This window comes from Rhincodon typus, chromosome 1 (genome assembly GCF_021869965.1).
Source record: "Rhincodon typus isolate 14 chromosome 1, sRhiTyp1.1, whole genome shotgun sequence".
Lineage (NCBI taxonomy): Eukaryota > Metazoa > Chordata > Chondrichthyes > Orectolobiformes > Rhincodontidae > Rhincodon > Rhincodon typus.
In genome coordinates, this window is record NC_063332.1 from 101,147,390 (window position 1) to 101,166,229 (window position 18,840).

Sequence of the window (18,840 nt, forward strand, 5' to 3'; positions counted from 1 at the left end):
AAGGTCTCGAACAAATGAAGATCAAGAAAACATTCAAGACAGTGAAACAGGTGAGGAAAAGAAAAATGATTTCCAATGTATTTGGTCAAAATCCAAAGAATCCTCAGAAAGTCTGCAAGAAAAGCCTACAGGAAAAGCACAAAGCTGTGAGAATGATGTAGAAAAGAAGGATAATTTTGAAAACGTTCAAACAAGATCATTGGATAAAATACAAAATAATCGAGGAAGTGAAAAGCTGAAAGAAAATGAGTCTCAAAATTATTTTTCCAAATCACTCGCAGTTGGTTCTCAAGATGCTCAAAACAGTGAGGCAAAAAGTAAACTGGAAAACTTAACGTCAGTGTCCAAGGAAAATGTGAAACCTAGTAAAGGCAATGGAACTGAAGAAAGAAACGAACCTGAGAATGATCAACCGGAATCTGAAGCTTATCTGCAGGAAACTCTCAAAAGTAGTGAGACAGAGAAGAAAAATTATTCTGAAAGTTCAGAATCAATATTAGAGGACCGGCAAATGAAAGATATTGACGAAACAGATGATACAGGAAAAAATTCTGCAAACCTTGTGTCAAGTTCAAAGGAAAAAGTACAAGCTGATCAGTGTGCTGAAAAGGGAACTGGTACATCAAGCTCCCAGTTAAAATCAGAAGAAAGCATGCTGGATACAAAAGGAATTGGACACGATGACGCAGGAGATTTAAAGGTAGAAGCAGAGAAGTTTTTGAAAAGTGAAGACAAACTAAAGGAGAGAAATGAAGCCTTTGAAAGTGGAGTGAGTGAAAGCAAGCATTTGAAGCATGTGCCAAATGGTGAAAAAGAGCACAAATCTGTACAAATCAGAACTGGTAATTGTAGTGCAGCATTGTTGCAAAAAGAGCAAACTGAGGACCCAACTCATGACCAAACTGCAAGGCTGAATGAGTTAAACATTCCTCCAAATGTGGAACAACAAGAGTCTTTACTTCCTCCTCATCAGACTATTTCTGCAGACACTCCAACATTAAATGATGCAAGTCTTCAACATCCAGTTGCAAGCATAGCACAGTTTGTTCATTATAATCCATCTTCGCCAGCCACTCCAACACTTGATGAAAACTTTAGCTATGAGGCATGCTCTGGTTCCAAAGATGTGGTTGAATCTTCTGTAGAAGATTCTGAAAAGCAAAAGGCTTGTACTTCAGAAAATATCAAACAAGTTTTATGTAAAGAGCAGCAAGCTGAAGAATTAGAATCAAAATATGACTCGTTGAACGTGAAAACGCAAGGTAAGGAGAAAGTGTACGATGATCCTCCATTGATTGGGTGGCCAAGAATATTAAAAACTCAATGTTAAAAGTACACTGTAGAGTCTAGATTTAGTTTTTGCATGGTACAATCTGTTCAGAACTACTGATTTTCCTTCCCAGTATTACTGAGGGCAAGATTTCAACTGGTTCTTTTAGCTTTCTCAGTGGTTGTGGAAAGCATTCACATTTTCCTCGCAGTGTGTATTTCATAACAGTGGAGATTTCAGTGATTTGACGTGTGCTATTATCTGCTCTAACTTCACCTAAGTTTTTTTTGTTTTCTTCATGAATGTGTATCTTGTGGCAAGGCCAGCATTTCATATCTATTTCTAATTGTCCTTGAGAAGTTGGTGAGCTGCTTTCTTGAACAACTGCATTCTGTTTGGTTTAGATACGCCTATGGTGCTGCTGGAAAGGGAGTTCTAGTATTTGATTCTGAAAACATTGAAGGAACAGTGAAGTAGCTCCAAGTTAGCGTGGTCTGTTGCTTGGAGGGAAATTTGCAGGTGGTAGTATTCCCATGAGTCTGCTTCCACTGTTGATCTAGGTGGTAGTGGTCACAAGTTTATAAGATGATGTCCAAGGAACCTTGGTGAGTTGCTGCAGTGCAGTTTGTTTACAAATACACACTGCTGCCACCATTCATCAATCATGGAGAAAATTAATGTTTAACTTCATGGATCAAGCCCTCTTTGTACCACTTTGCCCTGGATGTCTGGACGTACCTTTAAAGATCATTGAAATTTTAAATATATGCATACTATCATCCTATTTTGACAAAACAACCTCATGTTAGATGTATATGAATAGACTTGGATAAAAGTGAACAAGAAGTTGATATTTTCTTTGCAGTCCTGCAGGTAGCTGTTTTCTTTATGTGGATTTATGCCGATAAGAATGACAGAACTTATAACACAAACTTGCAAAGAGTTTTCCTTACTAAATTTCTTTACCCATTCATGTAGAGTTGCCAGTTCAGCAGGATGTTGTATCAGAGATAATCACAAGTGCCATTTGTGAGTGGAAAGATGAAGCTGCGGTAAGTAGCTATACAGCAAGGGTACATGTTGCTGGAAACTAAAATGTCAAATGGTTCAACTATCACTGGTGATTCTAGTGTGCTTCCTATTCCATGCCTTTCCCTTTCTGCCTTTGATACGGTACTTGGCATGTGTTCTGCTTATCTAATGGAATCACTGACATTTAATAACGGGTCGCTTGTGAAAGCAACTTTCCATGATTCTGAAAACCTATAATAAACGCCTCTTCTTTTCCTACCAGTGGTACAGTGCCAGTTTTAAGTCTTTATAATTCATTTACTTTTGATTAAAAGCTGCTTTATTCAAATTGAAAAATAATGCCTCCTAATGAATAATGGTTGCTTACTTAGAAACTCAGTGCAAATTTGTTGATTTGAATTTGCTATTCACTCCCAAATTTGCAGTTTAATTTGAATTCAGGCTTGGAGCTGCTTGTGTGCCTGGGCAATGTAATCTCACCTTGCAGAAGAGGGCGAATGAATTCACCCAATAACTCAACACTTGAGACAGTAAACGGTATTTCCACAAAGTGTTTGCATCAAGATAAGATATAACATTTTTAAATTGCAATCTTACAATCCAGGGTTTATTCAGAAAATGCTGCCAAGTAAAATGCTAACTTTTGTCGACAAAATGTTTTCAGGTGAGAGAAGATCTGAGCTACAACACTGTGATGGTTTGCACGAACATGCAATAGCATGGGATGGGTGATGGTTGAAAGAAACCTCTACAGGTTGGAAGTTCCTCTCCCTGCCCTTTCTTTCATGACATTGTTTTTTGTCTGTGTCCCCCACAGAATAAGAATCCCATATAATGATGTCCATGAATAGTACTGCTTTTTTTTTTGAGGAACAGTAGTCACTTTGTTGAAAACATGAGTATCTTAAGTCAGAAAAGTCATGTTGACGTCTAACAATTGTGGGGCTTATATGAAAACCCATAAAGAATAAGGATTTAAAAAAAGGTGCAAGCAGCTAAGAGAGGAATCTACTGAAAATGACATTCACCACTGTAAATTCAACTCACCAGCTCCATTTGACTATCATGGATTCTACATAGGTACAGACAGCCAATACTGACTTGATGAGCAGACAATGATAGTGAGGCAGCCTCTGTCGTAGGCATGACTCCAATTTTTATTGCTGTCCTTGGCAACACTGCATTCATTTCTCATTTGTAGTTTGTGCACCTGATAGCTAGACCACAGTCAAACGCAGTCAGAGTGAACCACAAAGAGTAAATCCAAGTCACATGTAGACTAGACAGGACAAGCATCGTAGGTTCCCTGTACCTATAAAGTATATTAAAGAACCAGAGATAACAAGGCGTAGAGCTGGATGAACACAGCAAGCCAGACAGCATCAGAGGAGCAGGAAAGCTGAAAATCTGAAGAAGGGTCCAGACCCGAAACGTCAGCTTTCCTGCTCCTCTGATGCTGCCTGGCCTGCTGTGTTCATCCAGCTCTATACCTTGTTATTTCTGGTTCTTGCATCGGCAGTTCCTACTATCTCTATTAAAGAACTGGCTGAGTTTATAAATCAATATGGCAATCTTCACAAGCATGTTTCTGCTACTAGCCTGCAATTTACCAAATTATGCTTGACCAAGAAGTGACTGGCATGCTTCTGGTTGTTGGCAGAATGTATCATATAATATTGCAAAGTGAACCTTTGCATTGTGAAGCGTGTAGACTGCTCAAGTAATTTTTTATTCAGCAGATATGGGCTCCATTGGCTGGCCAGCATTTATTGTCCATCTCAATTTGCTGTTGAGAGGGTAGTAATGAAGTGTTTTCTTCAAACCACTGCAGTCTATTTGGTGTAGGCGCAGTCGCAATGCTGTTAGGGAGGGAGTTCCAGGATTTTGACTCGAAAGTATACATCACATTGATTTTTAAAAGAAAAATAGTCTTTCTTGTATGTTCTGTGCTCATTAACATGAAGTAATTCACATAATTGGATTTCTAAATGATTTTGATTTTTAAAAAACCTCTTGAATTAACGGAAGCCTTTATTATAGCCTTATTACAGCGTTTAATCTGTGAATGTCCACTGTTTTGTCCCTGACTACATTTTCTTTCCTATTACGGAATGTTTAGAGCTACACACCCTACTCCCAGTATTGGTCTAATGTATAAATTTAAAGTACAACCTAGAATCCTATCATCTTTAGTCTTTACAGAGGAGTACTTTCTTTCACTTTCATATTTCTGAATTCTTTCTTGTAAGCAATGTCCATTTAATTTGGTGTTACTGAATAATGTCTACTTAATAATGTCTATGGCCAAATCATTTATAGCAATAGAAAGCAAACTGTCAGCAGTGCAGGCAAATCCAAGTCCATTTGGGTACTTGCCATTTAGTATGTCTATGCCTGATCTTTGCAAGAGCAATTTAGCTAGTCCCAATGTTTCGACTTGCTTCTGTATGAGGAACCACTTTTAAGTCACTAATTGTACCTATAATCAAATATTTTCTGTCCTGGAAGTCTCTGGGACATGCCCTCTCTCGAGCACTGTAACAGGCAACCACCCATCCTCTTTCTATCCCAATGTTTTATAAGTACCATATTTCAGTGAAGATTTATCAGCCAGTCCCACCATATAATGAATGGCAGAGAAGGCTAAAAGGGTTCAATTGTGTATCCCTCTGATTTTCCTTGTTTCTGTGCATATGTCTGCATATCTCATTTCACCACTCGCTAACAAGTGCCTAAGCAAAGATATCTTTACCTAGCATTGTCTCTATATGCTATCTCTTCACAAAGAAATTCACAACTTGATCACACTAAGCAGCACAAATTGCTTGATTCTGTAGGTGTTTATGTTAATTATTTTGCCAGTAATGAGTAAATAATTACTTTTATTAGGGATTCAATTTTTAATATGTAAAATATTGAATAGCATTTGTATTAGTTGTAATGACCAGCTAGGCCCAGATAATCCAACAAGTAGGAGAGCCTCTCTTGCTGAACATTATTCATTTTGCTTTGTAGATATTTGCTTTGTAAGTTTATATCCAGTAACCTGTGATCTGGAGAAACTTAAACTGGTTTTCTATTCAGGTTTGCTGCAATTGATCTCAAGATGTTGCACGTTGAATAAGACAGAACAAAATTAGTATTAGTCTAGCGCTGTCAAGGGATAAGTATATTGCTATGTGAAGTAGGAGGCTGTATCAATTTGTTTTGGTAAAATTCATGAAATACTAGGTCTGAACACTTTTTTTTTGTTATCATGATTTCACATGAATCTTTTTGACCAAATGTTGCTTTTATTACCATTTCCAAGTATTTTTGCCCATCTTTTTCCAATTTTTATCCTTCTGAATGTTCTAACACAGCTGGGATATGATTTGATTGTCAATGACAACTATCCCTTGTGTCACCAAAGTAACCACTCTTCTTGGATACCTACACAATGAATGTCGGCAGGTTATTCAACAGCTAATAACAATTCTCTTCACTCAGCAGTGACACCTATGCGCTGCTAGTATGTTTGCTATGTAAGCTCATTAAAATTGAAATAAAGAATACTTGAGAGTTTTGGATCAAACATTATCAATATTTTTCACAATTAATTGCTTTTGCATTTGTGGGACAGTTATACAGGCAAAATACTGCATTGTAACAATTGTTGTACAGAGAATATTTTGAGTGTTCTGGAAGGATGATTCATGTAACTAAGTTTTTGGCTCCGGTGTATAATCTTGCTTTAAAATAAGTCAAATGCGATGTGATCATACAAGTTTTCCTCCCGATATAGGAGGAGCAATCTGTTAAAGGTGCTGAAGAACAAAGTTCCTGTCGAAGAGAAAGAAAACCCAAACGCCCTTACTCTCCAGTAGAAAATCCCTCTAAACGAAGGCATCTTCATTCAGGTAAGTATAAACCAATCTCATCTTAATATTTTTTCATTTGGTGGTCATTTTTCAAATCAAAAACATCTTATAAGAATTTCAGTCTTTAGATACCAATACTAATAAATTTTCATGCTGTGTTATGAATGCCATTAGAGGAGAAAATTACAATGGAGGAGGATATGCACAAACCCCATTCAGAAGCTGTATCAGCTCAAGAACCAGATGTAGAAAAACCAACACAATCTCGGGGCAAAATTGCTACCAAGCTTGAAGAAAGAACAAGGTGATTTCCTGCTCTGTAACTATGACAATTTAAAGAGGTACACTTTGAAAAAAGAAATATCCAATTATTGTATCCTTTACAATGACTTTGTCCATTTCTAATGTGTTAAAATTTTGAAGTAAACTCCTAATAGGAACATTTAGATTGATAATTGTGCAATCACATCTAGTCCTTTCATCAAATTACAGCTTCTATGAAGTGAATACTGTAAGAAGCTGATATGTTTTACTACTTTATAAGCCTACCTGCTGGAGGCCCCTTAATGAATTGAAAAACACTTAACAGGTCAGTAGGGATTTCCCTCGGCTTTCACAATGCAAGACCATAAAATGTAGGAGCAGAGTAGGCCATTCAGCCCATCAAGTCTGCTCCATCATTCAATGAGATCATGGCTGATCTGACAAACCTTAGTTCCCCATAACCCTTGATTCCCTAATTAATTAAAAACCTGTCTTTCTCAGACTTGAATATACTTAGCGAGCCAGTTTCTGCAGCCCTCTGAAGTAAATAGTTCCAAATGATTCACCATCCTCTAAGAGAAGAAATTCTTCCTCATCTGTCTTAAGTTGGTGATCCCTTATTCTGTGAATATGCCTCTGGTCTTACACTCTCCCGCAAGGGGAAACAACCTTTCTGCATCTAACCTGTTAAGTCCCCTAGGTTGCCCTCATTCTTCTAAATATCAATGAGTACAGGTCCAACCTAGTCAATTTCTTATCATAAGACAGTCCTTCTATACCTGATAATAGTGTAGTGAACCTTCTGTGCACTGTCTCTAATGGCAATAGATCTTCCCTTAGATAAGTAGCCCAAAACTGTTCACAGCATTCCAGCTGTAATCTTGTATAGTTCTAACAAAACTTACCTACTTTGATACTCTATTCCCTTTGAAATAAAGACCAACATTCCATTTGCCTTCCTTATTACCTGCTGAACTTTGTGATTTGTGCAAGAGGATGCCCAAATCCCTCTACTTTGTAGCTTTCTGCAGACTTCCTCTGTTAAAAATAATAAGTTCCTGTATTTTTCCTGCCAAAGTGCATAATTTCACATTTTCCTGTATTACATTCTCTCTGCCAAGGTTTTGCGCACTCGCTTAACCTGTTTATATCCTTGTGCAGACTCTGTCATCCTCGTCACTCGCCTTCTCACCTACTTTTGCGTCATCCAAAAACATCCAAGTCATTAATATATATTATAAATAATTGTGGCCCTGCACTGATCTCTGTAGCACTCTACATGTTGTCATCCTGAAAATATCCTCTTATCCCAACTCTGTCTTCTATAAAGATTCTTGACAGTGTGGAGGAGCAGAGGGATCTTGGGGTTCATGTCCACAGTTCCCTGAAAGCTGCCACCCAATCAAGAACCTATCTATCTTTGTCTTAAATATACTCAATGACCTGGCTTCCACAGCCTTCTGTGGCAGTGAATTCCATAGATTCACCACTCTGTGGCTGAAGAAGTTTCTCCTTATCTCCATTCTAAAAGGTCTTCCTCTTAATCTAAGGCTGAGCCCTTGGGTCCTAGCCTCTCCTACCAATGGAAACATCTTCCCAACCTCCACTCTGTCCAGGCCATTCAATATTCTGTAAGTTTCAATTAGATCCCCCCTCATCCTTCTAAACTCCATTGAGTGTAGACCCAGAGTCCGCAAACGTTCCTCATATGTTAAGCTTTTCATTCCAGGGACCCATTCTCGTGAACCTCCTCTGAACCCGCTCCAGGGCCAGTACATCTTTCCTGAGATATGGGGCCCAAAACTGTGCACAATACTCCAAATGTGTCCTGACCAGAGCCTTATAGAGCCTCAGAAGTACATCCCTGCTTTTATATTCAAGTCCTCTCAAAATAAATGCCAAAGTTGCATTTGCCTTCCTGACTAATGACTCAACCTGCAAGTTTAGCTTTAGAGAATCCTGGACCAGAACTCCCAAGTCTCTTTGCACTTCAGACTTCTGAATTTTCTCAATAGTCCATGCTTCCATTCTTCTTACCAAAGTGCATGATCTCACACTTCCCCACGTTGTACTCCAGCTGGTAGACCTTGCTGTTACACCCAAAACTCTCATCTCATGATATGTAAGCAGGGACAATAGCTTCTAATTGTCAATGAGATAATTGACCATCTGATCTGTTCTTGCTGGTCTTAGTTGAGGGAAGAACATTGATCAGAGCAGCAGGCTCTTATTTGTATTCCAGTATAGCTTTTGCATGCAACTGAAAGAGCAGACATCGACTTGGTTTAAGGTATTAGCTGAAATATAGCATCTACAACATTGCAGCATGGCACAAATTCTGTTCAAATTCTGCAATGACCTTTGTGCCAAGAACTTTGTTTCAGATAGTTATTGAGCAATTTAGCATCCTCCAGAAATCAGAGCTTGTCACGCTGATTCATGATTGTTTTTGCAACAGTATGCAGATTCTTCCATTGTGGCCTTAGTTGCGTAGGTGACCTTTAATTAAAAAGATGAGCACCTTGGTGGGAATAACTGCGATCACTTGATTATAAAAGGATTAGTTGCCTGTGCTAATGCTGGGATTTTAACAGCATCACATAAAAATGTTATGACTAAGACCTTCTGTCATACCTGATAGTCAGACTACAAAGGGACTTGCTATTCTCGGGTTCAGTACATACCATGGTATTTTATCCATTTTGTAGAACAAAGTACATAGGACCAGAAGTGGATCATTCGCCTATTGAAGCCTGCTGTGCCATTCAATAGAATCGTGGCTAATCTCAAGTATATTTTCCTGTCTGCCCCCATAACTGTAGATGACTTTGTCTTTCAAAAATCCAATCAACTCTGTCTTGAATAAATTCAATGGCTTAGTCTCCTCTGCTTTCTGGGGAAGAGAATTCCATGTTTTAACAATCCTCAGCAAGGGAAAAAAAAAGTCTCCCTATCCTATGTTTCCCCTAATGTTTCTTGCTACTGTGTGGACCTCTGAGGTTAGCGTGTGCCAGCAGCCTCTAGAAGCAGTATTCAATTTGTCCACGTGCCAATTGACATGTGCAGACCCTCCAAGCAGCCATGCACCTTAGAGGGAACATTACTTGTCATTGTCTACCTTGTCTTAAAAGCGAGATGTTGTTTTCTTAAACAGTCTTCCCCCATAAATAGAAACAACATCATGGCAAGGGTCGCATGGTGGCTCAGTGGTTGGCAGTGCTGCTGCATAGTGCAACAGACCCGGATTTGGTTCCAACCTTTGGGTGACTGTTTGGAGTTTATGTGGTCTCCCCGTGTCCGCATGGGTTTCTATTGGGTGCTCCGGTTTCCTCCCGCAGTCCAAAGATGTGCTGGCTAGGTGGATTAGCCATGGTAAATGCGGAGTAATGGGGATAGAGTAGAGGATGCTGGGTCTGGGTGTGATACTCTTCAGAGGGCTGGTGCAGACTCGCTGGGCCGAATAACCTCTTTGCACATTGCAGGGGTTCTGTGTACCCATCCAACATCTTGCGTTCTTCTAAACTCCAGTGGGTCTGGGTCCAACCTTTTCAAACTTGCTTGATAAAATAAGTCTTTTATCCCGGTTGCGAGCTTTCTCTGAATGGCTAAAACAATATATATTTTTCAAACAAGTGGACCAGAATTGTATATAGTACCTCAGATGTGATCTCATCAAGACCCTGTATATCTGCAGTAAAGGTTTCCTATTTTATATTCCAGAAGCCAGATATCTGATTTAAACATTCAGAATAAACCAACTACTCGTGCAGCCAAAAGAATTAATAGCCCTGAGCATCTCCCAGTGACTGAACGAGAACGGCGTTCATCGGCTCCAGCAAAAGAGAAACCAGCATCTGATACAAAAGCTGCGAAAACTCCAGTAACAATGTCAGTTACAAGGTAAAGCCACAAATGTTTATCCCTTTTGCAGAAAATTAGTGCATATTTAATTATGTTTCTATTAAGACATTTCACTTGGTCCCTAGACAGATCTCTAAAGTTCAGTCCTCACTTCTTGCCAATGTTTTGGGGAGAAATTGGTTTTGATTTACTTATGATAATTTTCAATTTTTAAATGATTTTGTTACTAGATTTAACTAATGCACTTATAGGTGCATCAACCTTAAAACTAACAAAAATATTTTTTCTGTGAGTGATATTTATTAAATAAAATTGACTAATGTTTGATATTTTTGAGGAAGTAACATGCAATGTTGATAAAAGGGGACATGTAGGTGAGGTGTGCGTGGATTTCCGGTGACGAGGTGCCACATCCTTGGGACATCAACTATTTACAATCTGTAATTATTACTTGGATGAAATGACTACATATATGTTAAGTTTGCTGATGACACAATGATAGGCAGGAGAATAAGTTGTGAAGGAGTATCAATGATTCAGATGAGTAGGCATTAGTATGGCAGATGAAGTATATCGTGGAAAAATGTGAAGTTGTCCTCTTTGGCAGAAAAACGAAAACACCATATTATTTAAATAGACAGATTGAAGAACTTGATGGTACAGAGCAATGTTATTGAATGGTGGAAGCAGGCCTGACGGACTGGATGTTAATTTATGTGTTTTCAATCTGAATGATCTAGTAGATGAATTACAAATGCAGATACAGCTGGTGAGTAGGTCGGCAAATAGAATGTTGTTGATTGCAAAGAGAAAGGAAGATAAAAGCAGAAATGTTTTGGTACAGTTCAGGACATTGGTGAGAACACATTTGGATTACTGTGTACAGTTTTAGTTTCCTTATTTAAGAAAAGGTGTAACTGCATGAAAAGCAATTCAGAGAAACTGTACTCAGCTGATTTATGGGATAAAGCAGTTGTTTTACGAAGAAAGGTTCTGTTGAGATTTCTGAAGGGATACTTTCTGATTTTTGGTAGTTACTTTTTCAACTTAACTGACTCTTTGGGTAATGCAGTCATTTTGACTTAATGCCCTGTGTGTTTGTGCTGATATATAGGGGTTTTAGACTTGCACAGAAACAGAATTAGTAGAATTCATCATAGTTCCCAGTAATCATTATTTCTCCACTAAACGTAAATTTAAATAGATATGGAAAGTGTAATTTCCTAGACTCCCCGGTATATTTAAATAGGCACAAGACAGCAGGCATAATTTATCAACAATTGTTTTATTCAAAGATTATTGACATACACTTCAGTACGCAAAAGCTATCACCCTAAACTTGCTTTCTGCAGACTGGTGGGATCATAGTTAAACAATTATACATTTGTCTGTAACACAGTGACTGCACCTTAAGTAAAAAGTAAAACTGTGAAGATAACAACAAACAAAAACAAATCTTTATTTATCCACAGATATGCAGGTTTGGTGGATTGGCCATGCTAAATTGCCATAGTTTCCAGGGATGTACAGGCTACGTGGATTAACTATGGGAAATGTAGAAACAGGGACAGGATAGGGAGGATGGGTCTGAGTAGGATAGTCTTTGGAGGGTTGGTCTGGACTCAGTGGGCCAAATGGCCTGCTTCCACACTGTAGGAATTCTATAATTAAGAAAAAACAAACTGTCCAATCTTAAATTATTTAAATGATACAGTATTCATTATAATAGCATCCACTGTATTTCCCCACCAACTTCAAAACTTTAACCTAGAGACTCCAATTTAATTTGCAAGGAATTTGCTACCCTACTTTTTGTGTTTACAAATTAGCTCAATGTTCCTTTATTTAACAAATTGAAACTGTTTTTGAAACTGTTGTAGCCTTTCAGACTCATTTCCCCTTTTGCAAACCTCTTTCTCTCCCACTGCCTTTACAGACCACTCCCTTCTCTCCCCAACCATGCAAAGACAAATGATTTAATGACTGTAGTTACAACCCAATTTTTTTTTGATCATCCACAAGTTTATATACTCATTACTGATGGGAGCTATTTTTAATTCCAGAGTTTTAATTCCCCAGCCACCGTGTTGAGATTTGAACTCATGTCTCCTGTACTGCTTGCTGACACAATTACTGATTTAAGCAATGTAATGTGCTTTGGTATTGCTACTAACTTATACCAAGGTGGCCTACAACACACAATATCTTCATCAGCTCAACATTGGAGACCATTTTATTGTACAGCTTATTGTAGTGCGAAAGCAATCCAAGTCTTTCTAATAGGTATTTGGATTAATAATTGTTTACTTCCCTAACAAATTGCACTCAAAGCATCTTCATGCTTTTTTTGAGGGGCATGGTGAGGGGGGTGGCTGATGTTGCATCTAACAGGCAATGCAGAATGTTATTGAATTGGAGAGAGGGGAGTGCTGGGTGTTGGTGTCAGGTGAGTTTGTGATTTGTCGGGGGCTTGGGCATTTGGGAGAGCAAGTCCATTGAGGTTGGAGGGGGCTAGATGTCAAGTCGGGGTTGTCAGGACTGATGGGGATATATGTAGATGAATCAGTGCTGTGTTGGGGTTTAAGAGTATGTTTCTAATCTTCTAGTTATTCCTCGCTAACTATTCAGCTTAAATCAGTCAGAACTCTCTAATTTCTTCGATTTTGAGGAATATTTTATAGATGCAGGAAATTGCCTATTGGATGAAAATTTTCTTCAGTCCGCTGTGTCAGAATTTCTGTCTGTTCCCAAGTTGCAACTGCAGTCTGTGCTGGCCATCAGATTACGTTGGCTGTTGTCTAAATTGAGTTATTTTGACTGATGCTTGCAGTCCAAAGCCAAATCAGATTTGGATTTTCTGCTGGCGGTGATATTAATTAGTCTCAGAGGACCATAGGGCTGCTCCCTCATTAGAGAGAGATGACTGGTGATGATGTGAGCTGAGGGTAATGATGAAAACTGGTGATAGAAGCAAGTTTCTAGCATCTAGTGAAAGGCCCTTCAAACTTTTTAAGCACTTTGCTGATCAGTTCACTTTTTATGATTACAATTTGGAAATTTCAGAAATCAAGCATGCCGCACCTGGCACAGCTCCATAGCAAGCTGTGATTTGAGTTTGCAACTGTAGATAGCCAAGCCCTTCCAGATCCATCCTTCCAAACATGATAATCCCCGTGGAAGTCCACCTGAAAAATACAAACCAGACTAACACTGGAAAATTTGGCAGGATGACTGGTGCTTTAATTGAGTGCAAGTAGCAGCCGTAACATGATTGAATTTTACAATCTGTTTGAGGGAGAGAAGAATGGGTCCAAGATGATAAGTATTTCAAACTTAAATAAGGGCAATAACGAGGGCCTGAGATCAGAGCTAGCTAAAGTGAACTAGCAAATTTGGTTGAGGGATAGGTCAATAGAAATGCAGACATTTAAGGTGATATTTCAGAATACACAGAATAGGTAAATTCCAATGAGACAGAAAAATTCCAAGGGAAGGATCATGATTGACTAAAAAAGTTAAAACTAATATCAAACTTGAAGGAAAAGCATATAACTGTGCAAAGATGGGTGGTAGATGAGAAGATTAGGCAACATATAAAAGCAACAAAGGATTTCTTAAAGTAATAAGGAGGGAAAATTTAGAGTATATGAGACAGCATAAACTAGAAATATAAAACAGTAACAGTTTCTGTGGATATTTTAAAACAAGTTGATCTGAAGTTATTAATGGAAAATAAGGAGACTGCAAATGAACAGATATTTTGCATCAGCCTTCACAAAAGAGAATACAGGTAACATTCCAGAAATAGCTGTAAAATCAGAAAGAAAGTAGGAGAATATGGCCCCATCTACATCAACAGAACTGAGGTTGAGAGGGTGGCGAGTGTCTAGTTCCTTGGATTGATGATAACCGACAAGCTGTCGTGGACTTCCCACGTAGATACAATGACCAAGAAGGCACATCAACACCTCTTCTTCCTCAGGTGGCTCAGGAAATTTGGCATGCCCATAAGGATCCTAACCAACTTCTACAGATGCACAATTGAAAGCATACTGTCCAGGTGCATAATGGCCTGGTATGGCAACTGCTCTGCCCAGGACCATAAGAAACTACAGAAGGTAGTGTGCACAGCCCAAACCATTACGGATGCCAGCCTTCCATCCATGAACTCCTATTTACATGGCTTGCTGCCGTGGAAAGGCTGCCAACATCGTCAAAGATCCATCGCACCCCAGTCATGCTGTCCTACAACCTCTTCCGTCAGGTAGAAGATACAGAAGCCTGAACGCACGCACCAGCAGATTCAGGAACAGCTTCTTCCCGGACATTATTAGACTGATGAATGGACTCTCTAGCATCAAATAATGCTGATCCTGTGCAGTGTAACTTGTATGCATCTGTTTAAACCTATTTGATATGTACATCCTTGCTTACTATGATCTGCCTGTACTGCTTGTAAACAAAGCTTTTCGCTGTACTTGGTACACATGACAATAAATCAATCAATTAATCAATCAAAATCAGCAAATAGAAAAGAGAGAAGAAAACAAGGAAATTACAATCACCAGGGAAGTAGGACTGAGCAAATTGCCAGAATGCAGGCTGACAAGTCCTTAGGACCTGATGGACTTCATCCTAGAGTCTTAAAAGAATTGGTGAGTGAGAGTTAGTGTGTTTTAGTGTTTCAAAATTCCCTAGATTCTGGGAAGGTTCCATTTGGTTGAAAAGTTGCAATTGTAACTCATTTATTCATAAAATGGGGATACAGAAAGCAAGAAACTTCAAGCCAATTAACTTAATATCTGTCATAGAGTAGATCTTAGAAGCGATCATTAACTATGCTGTAGCTGGAAACTTGGAAAAGTTCAAAATAATCAGGCAGAGTCAACCTATGTCTGTGAAAGGAAAATTGTGTTTGACCAATTTGTTGAAGTTCTTTGAGGAACTAACATGCTTTGGATGAAGGGGAGTCATTTATGCACTGTACTTAGATTTCCAAAAGGCATATGATAAAGAGCTGTCTCAAAAGTTATTGTGGAAAATTAACATTCATATTGGCATGGCAAAAGATTGGCCAGCTAACAAGAAACAGAGTCATAAATTGGTCATTTTCTGGTTAGCAAGATGTAAGAGAGGCATGCCACATAAATCAGTGCTGGAACCTCAACTTTTTATATAAATTATTTGGATAAATGCTCAGAGGATGCTTCAAACTGCTTAGGGAGCCAGTGCGGACAGTGGATCGAATTCTGAATGGAGGAAAGGTATGGTGGCTCAATTTATTGATCAAGAAAGGATAGTTAGAAAAGTAAATTGTGAAGAAGACATAAAGAAGTTAGAGTGATACACATTGGTTAAATGAATGGGTAGAGATCTGTTAAATGGCATGTAATTTGAGGAAATGTGAAATTGTCCATTGTGACAGGAAGAATTTTTAAAAAGTGTATCTAATTGTTGAGAGATTGCAGAGTTCTGAGATGCAGAGGGAGCTGACTGGCATTGTGCTTGAATCACAAGAACTTTGTCTGCAGTTACAGCAAATAATTAGGAAAGCTAACAGAATGTTATTGTTTATTGTGTGGGCAATTGAATACTAAAGTATGGAAGTTATGCTTGACTTGCACAGGGCATTCGTGAGACTACATGGAATATTGTGCACAGTACTAACCTCCTTATTTGAGAAATGATGTAAATGCATTGGAAGCAGCTGACTAATAGCTGGAATAGTGGATTACCATAAGAGAAAAGGTTGGACAAACTACACTTGTATCTGCTCAAGTTTAGAAGAGTAAGAGGTGATTTGATTAAGCTGCTAAGATCCTGTAGGGTCTTAACATGTTTTGTGTGAGAATCTAGAACTGGTTAAGGTACAGATGAGAATTTTTTTTTCTCTGACAGCACTGTCTTCCAGAAGTGGTGGTGGAAGCAAAGTCCTTGAATATTTTTCAGGCAGGGATAGATAGATAGATTCTCAGTGAACAAGAGGTGAAAGGTTATCGGGTGGGAAGAAAATGGAGTAATCTGAGCGGCAAAGCAGGATCAAGGGGCCCCGTGGCCAGTGCCTGCACCTAATTCATACGTTTGCATAAATCAAATTATGTCTCACTGAAGATTTGGCTGTAAAGCCACGAAAGATAATTTGAGTCACGTTGTAATTAAATGTGGGGAATTGTAATCAAGGATAGAATTCTAAACTGAATATTTAGATCCAGGTCTGTATCCTACTGTATATCACAGGAGTTTGTTATTTCACAGATCAAGGAGTCAGCTATCTCCTGTGACTAAACAAGGACGCAAACGAGAAGCAAGTCCAGGAGAACGCAGAAGGGGACAGCATAAAAATGAAGTGCCACCAAAGAGAACAAGGCGATAACTAAGAATGGTAGATGTTGCTATTCTGGCTTAACAACTTTGTTAAGCCAATCTTGTACATTGTATATTATAAATTAAGTTATATTTGTTGTAGTAACACAAGGGAAACGTGAAGTCAGTATTGATAGATTGAAACTGTCTTTTTTACTGTACTTAAAATTTTGTGTTGTATATGGGAAATGGTAACGAAAATGTTGACGTGCTTTTACCTGTTGTAACTTGCAATTTTAAGTACAAAGTTTTCATTCTATGAATGTATTTTATTTTTACCAAATCCTATTTAATTGACAAAAATTGTTTGCTGAGAATAAGCAACTGAGGGATATGACTATTCAGAATATACTGTACATTTAATGTGCATCTCTTGTTAATGTTCCATATGTTACATCCTTGGAATGGGTGACCAAAATATTTTGTATTCACATAAAACTCATTGAGCATGTACAAATGGTTTATAATAAAAGAAAAGACTTGTTTATATAGTGCCTTATCATGCAGAAACACCTGGAAACACTTCACACCATGAAATAATTTCTAAGGTGCAATTACTGTTAATTAGGCAAAGATTGTATTGAGGTTAATTTTAATGCATCTTATGTTTGCAAGCTTATGTATTATATCGTACTATGCGCACTTTGTTCATCATGTTCCTGACATATTTTGTTAAATCTGTGAACATTTTTATAAAATGAAACCGAGTAAGATAGTCATCAATGTTGGGAGCTTCTTATCTAATGGTTAGATTTGTTGCGCAGTTTTCATACTGTTCTTATCTCATAACTAAACTCTGGTTTTGTCCAGTAATTATAAGTGTAAAACAATCACTTTAAAGAGAAAAGACAATCTCAATGCTTTTGACTAAGAGCGTAAGCCTGGAATTCCATATTTCTCACAAAACAAAATGAAATTGTTTACAACAACTAGGCTTTGAGCTCTTCAAATGTGTGAAAAAAATTGATATTCAAATATAGATGCATGCATCAAATCGTGCTTGTCATACAAGTGATGTGTAAATAAAATTTCACAGCAAGAATGAACATTCATAGTATTCAAAAAATTTGCTGGTTATAGGATCAACCAGATGTAAAATTACTGCCAGTGAATACCCAGGGGTAGAACTCTAAAGCATGGAGTTCATATTTTTCTTGAAATAACACATTTAAAATAACACATTGCATTTACAGCACAATACATGAATGATAAGTAAAAATTTGCACTACCATATTTCAAAGTGAAACTTCAATATTTTGTAATATATATTAAATGTTAAGATCAATTTCCTTTTGTGTACAGAGAATTCAAAGGTAATTTATTTAAAAATGTAAAGAGAATATATCAATATTTACTTAATGTAGCTGACAATGTAATGTCAGTGTGAGGGATTTCTAGTAAGGAGTTTTAGCATGTCTTCCTGTACAGAAAATTAACAAAAGTACTTTGTTTTTATGATCTATTAAATATCTTGAGTCTTTGAGCTATTTCCATCACAACAAGCTCCTTTACTCGAACTGTTACGCTGCATTGTTCTCTTTGAGGTCCTATTAACCTTACAGGAATTATCAGAAATTCCTGCAAAGTTGTAAATCTCTCTCAAATCTTAAATATCTGAAAGACATTTACTTCACATGATTTTGTCAGGTGATAATATTGCTATTTAGAATTATATAGACTGATTGAGTTAGCATCTAATCTTTTATTTGATCTTTGTTAGTTAAAAATAAAACACTGATTTATGATAACTGAAGCAATTATATGAAACACTTAATTCTTAATGGCTTACTGTTGCAGCAAAAGTAAATGCATGAAAATACACTTCACAGTTGTTAAAGTGTTGCACACCATGTAGGTGATGTCTTTTGCTTCACAGTGACTGGCTCCTATTTTAGTAGATTACATGGCAATTCATGTATGGTTGATACATCACTGAGGCAGTTTCAGTAAACTGATTTGATTTGTTTCTTGCTTTGGCTGGTGGTCTAGACAATCGTCTAGTGTGGTCAATGGTTGCATAAGTGACATCATTATTTTCTTTCCAAAATTCTTGCGATTCCAAATCCTATATAATGAGAAAAGGGGACATGGGATAGGGAGATTATTCATTACATTATTTTAAAACATATTTTATAAATCACATATCAATAAACATGTAAAGTATCATTTAGATTATTAATGAACTTGAAT

The 18,840-nt window shown here is 37.7% G+C and overlaps 1 protein-coding gene across 1 annotated transcript in view; it reads left to right on the plus strand.

Annotated features, from left to right (window-relative positions):
• The window catches only part of LOC125484446 (neurofilament heavy polypeptide-like), a 23,623-nt gene extending 6,486 nt beyond the window's left edge, over positions 1 to 17,137 (plus strand). The window contains exons 2-7 of the mRNA XM_048603256.1: positions 4 to 1,262; positions 2,249 to 2,322; positions 6,087 to 6,201; positions 6,337 to 6,466; positions 10,147 to 10,326; positions 16,543 to 17,137. Of these exons, the coding sequence (XP_048459213.1) occupies positions 4 to 1,262; positions 2,249 to 2,322; positions 6,087 to 6,201; positions 6,337 to 6,466; positions 10,147 to 10,326; positions 16,543 to 16,660 (1,876 nt within the window). The 3' untranslated portion in view covers positions 16,661 to 17,137. The remainder of the gene's footprint in view (positions 1 to 3; positions 1,263 to 2,248; positions 2,323 to 6,086; positions 6,202 to 6,336; positions 6,467 to 10,146; positions 10,327 to 16,542) is intronic.
• The last annotated feature ends 1,703 nt before the right edge of the window (positions 17,138 to 18,840 follow it).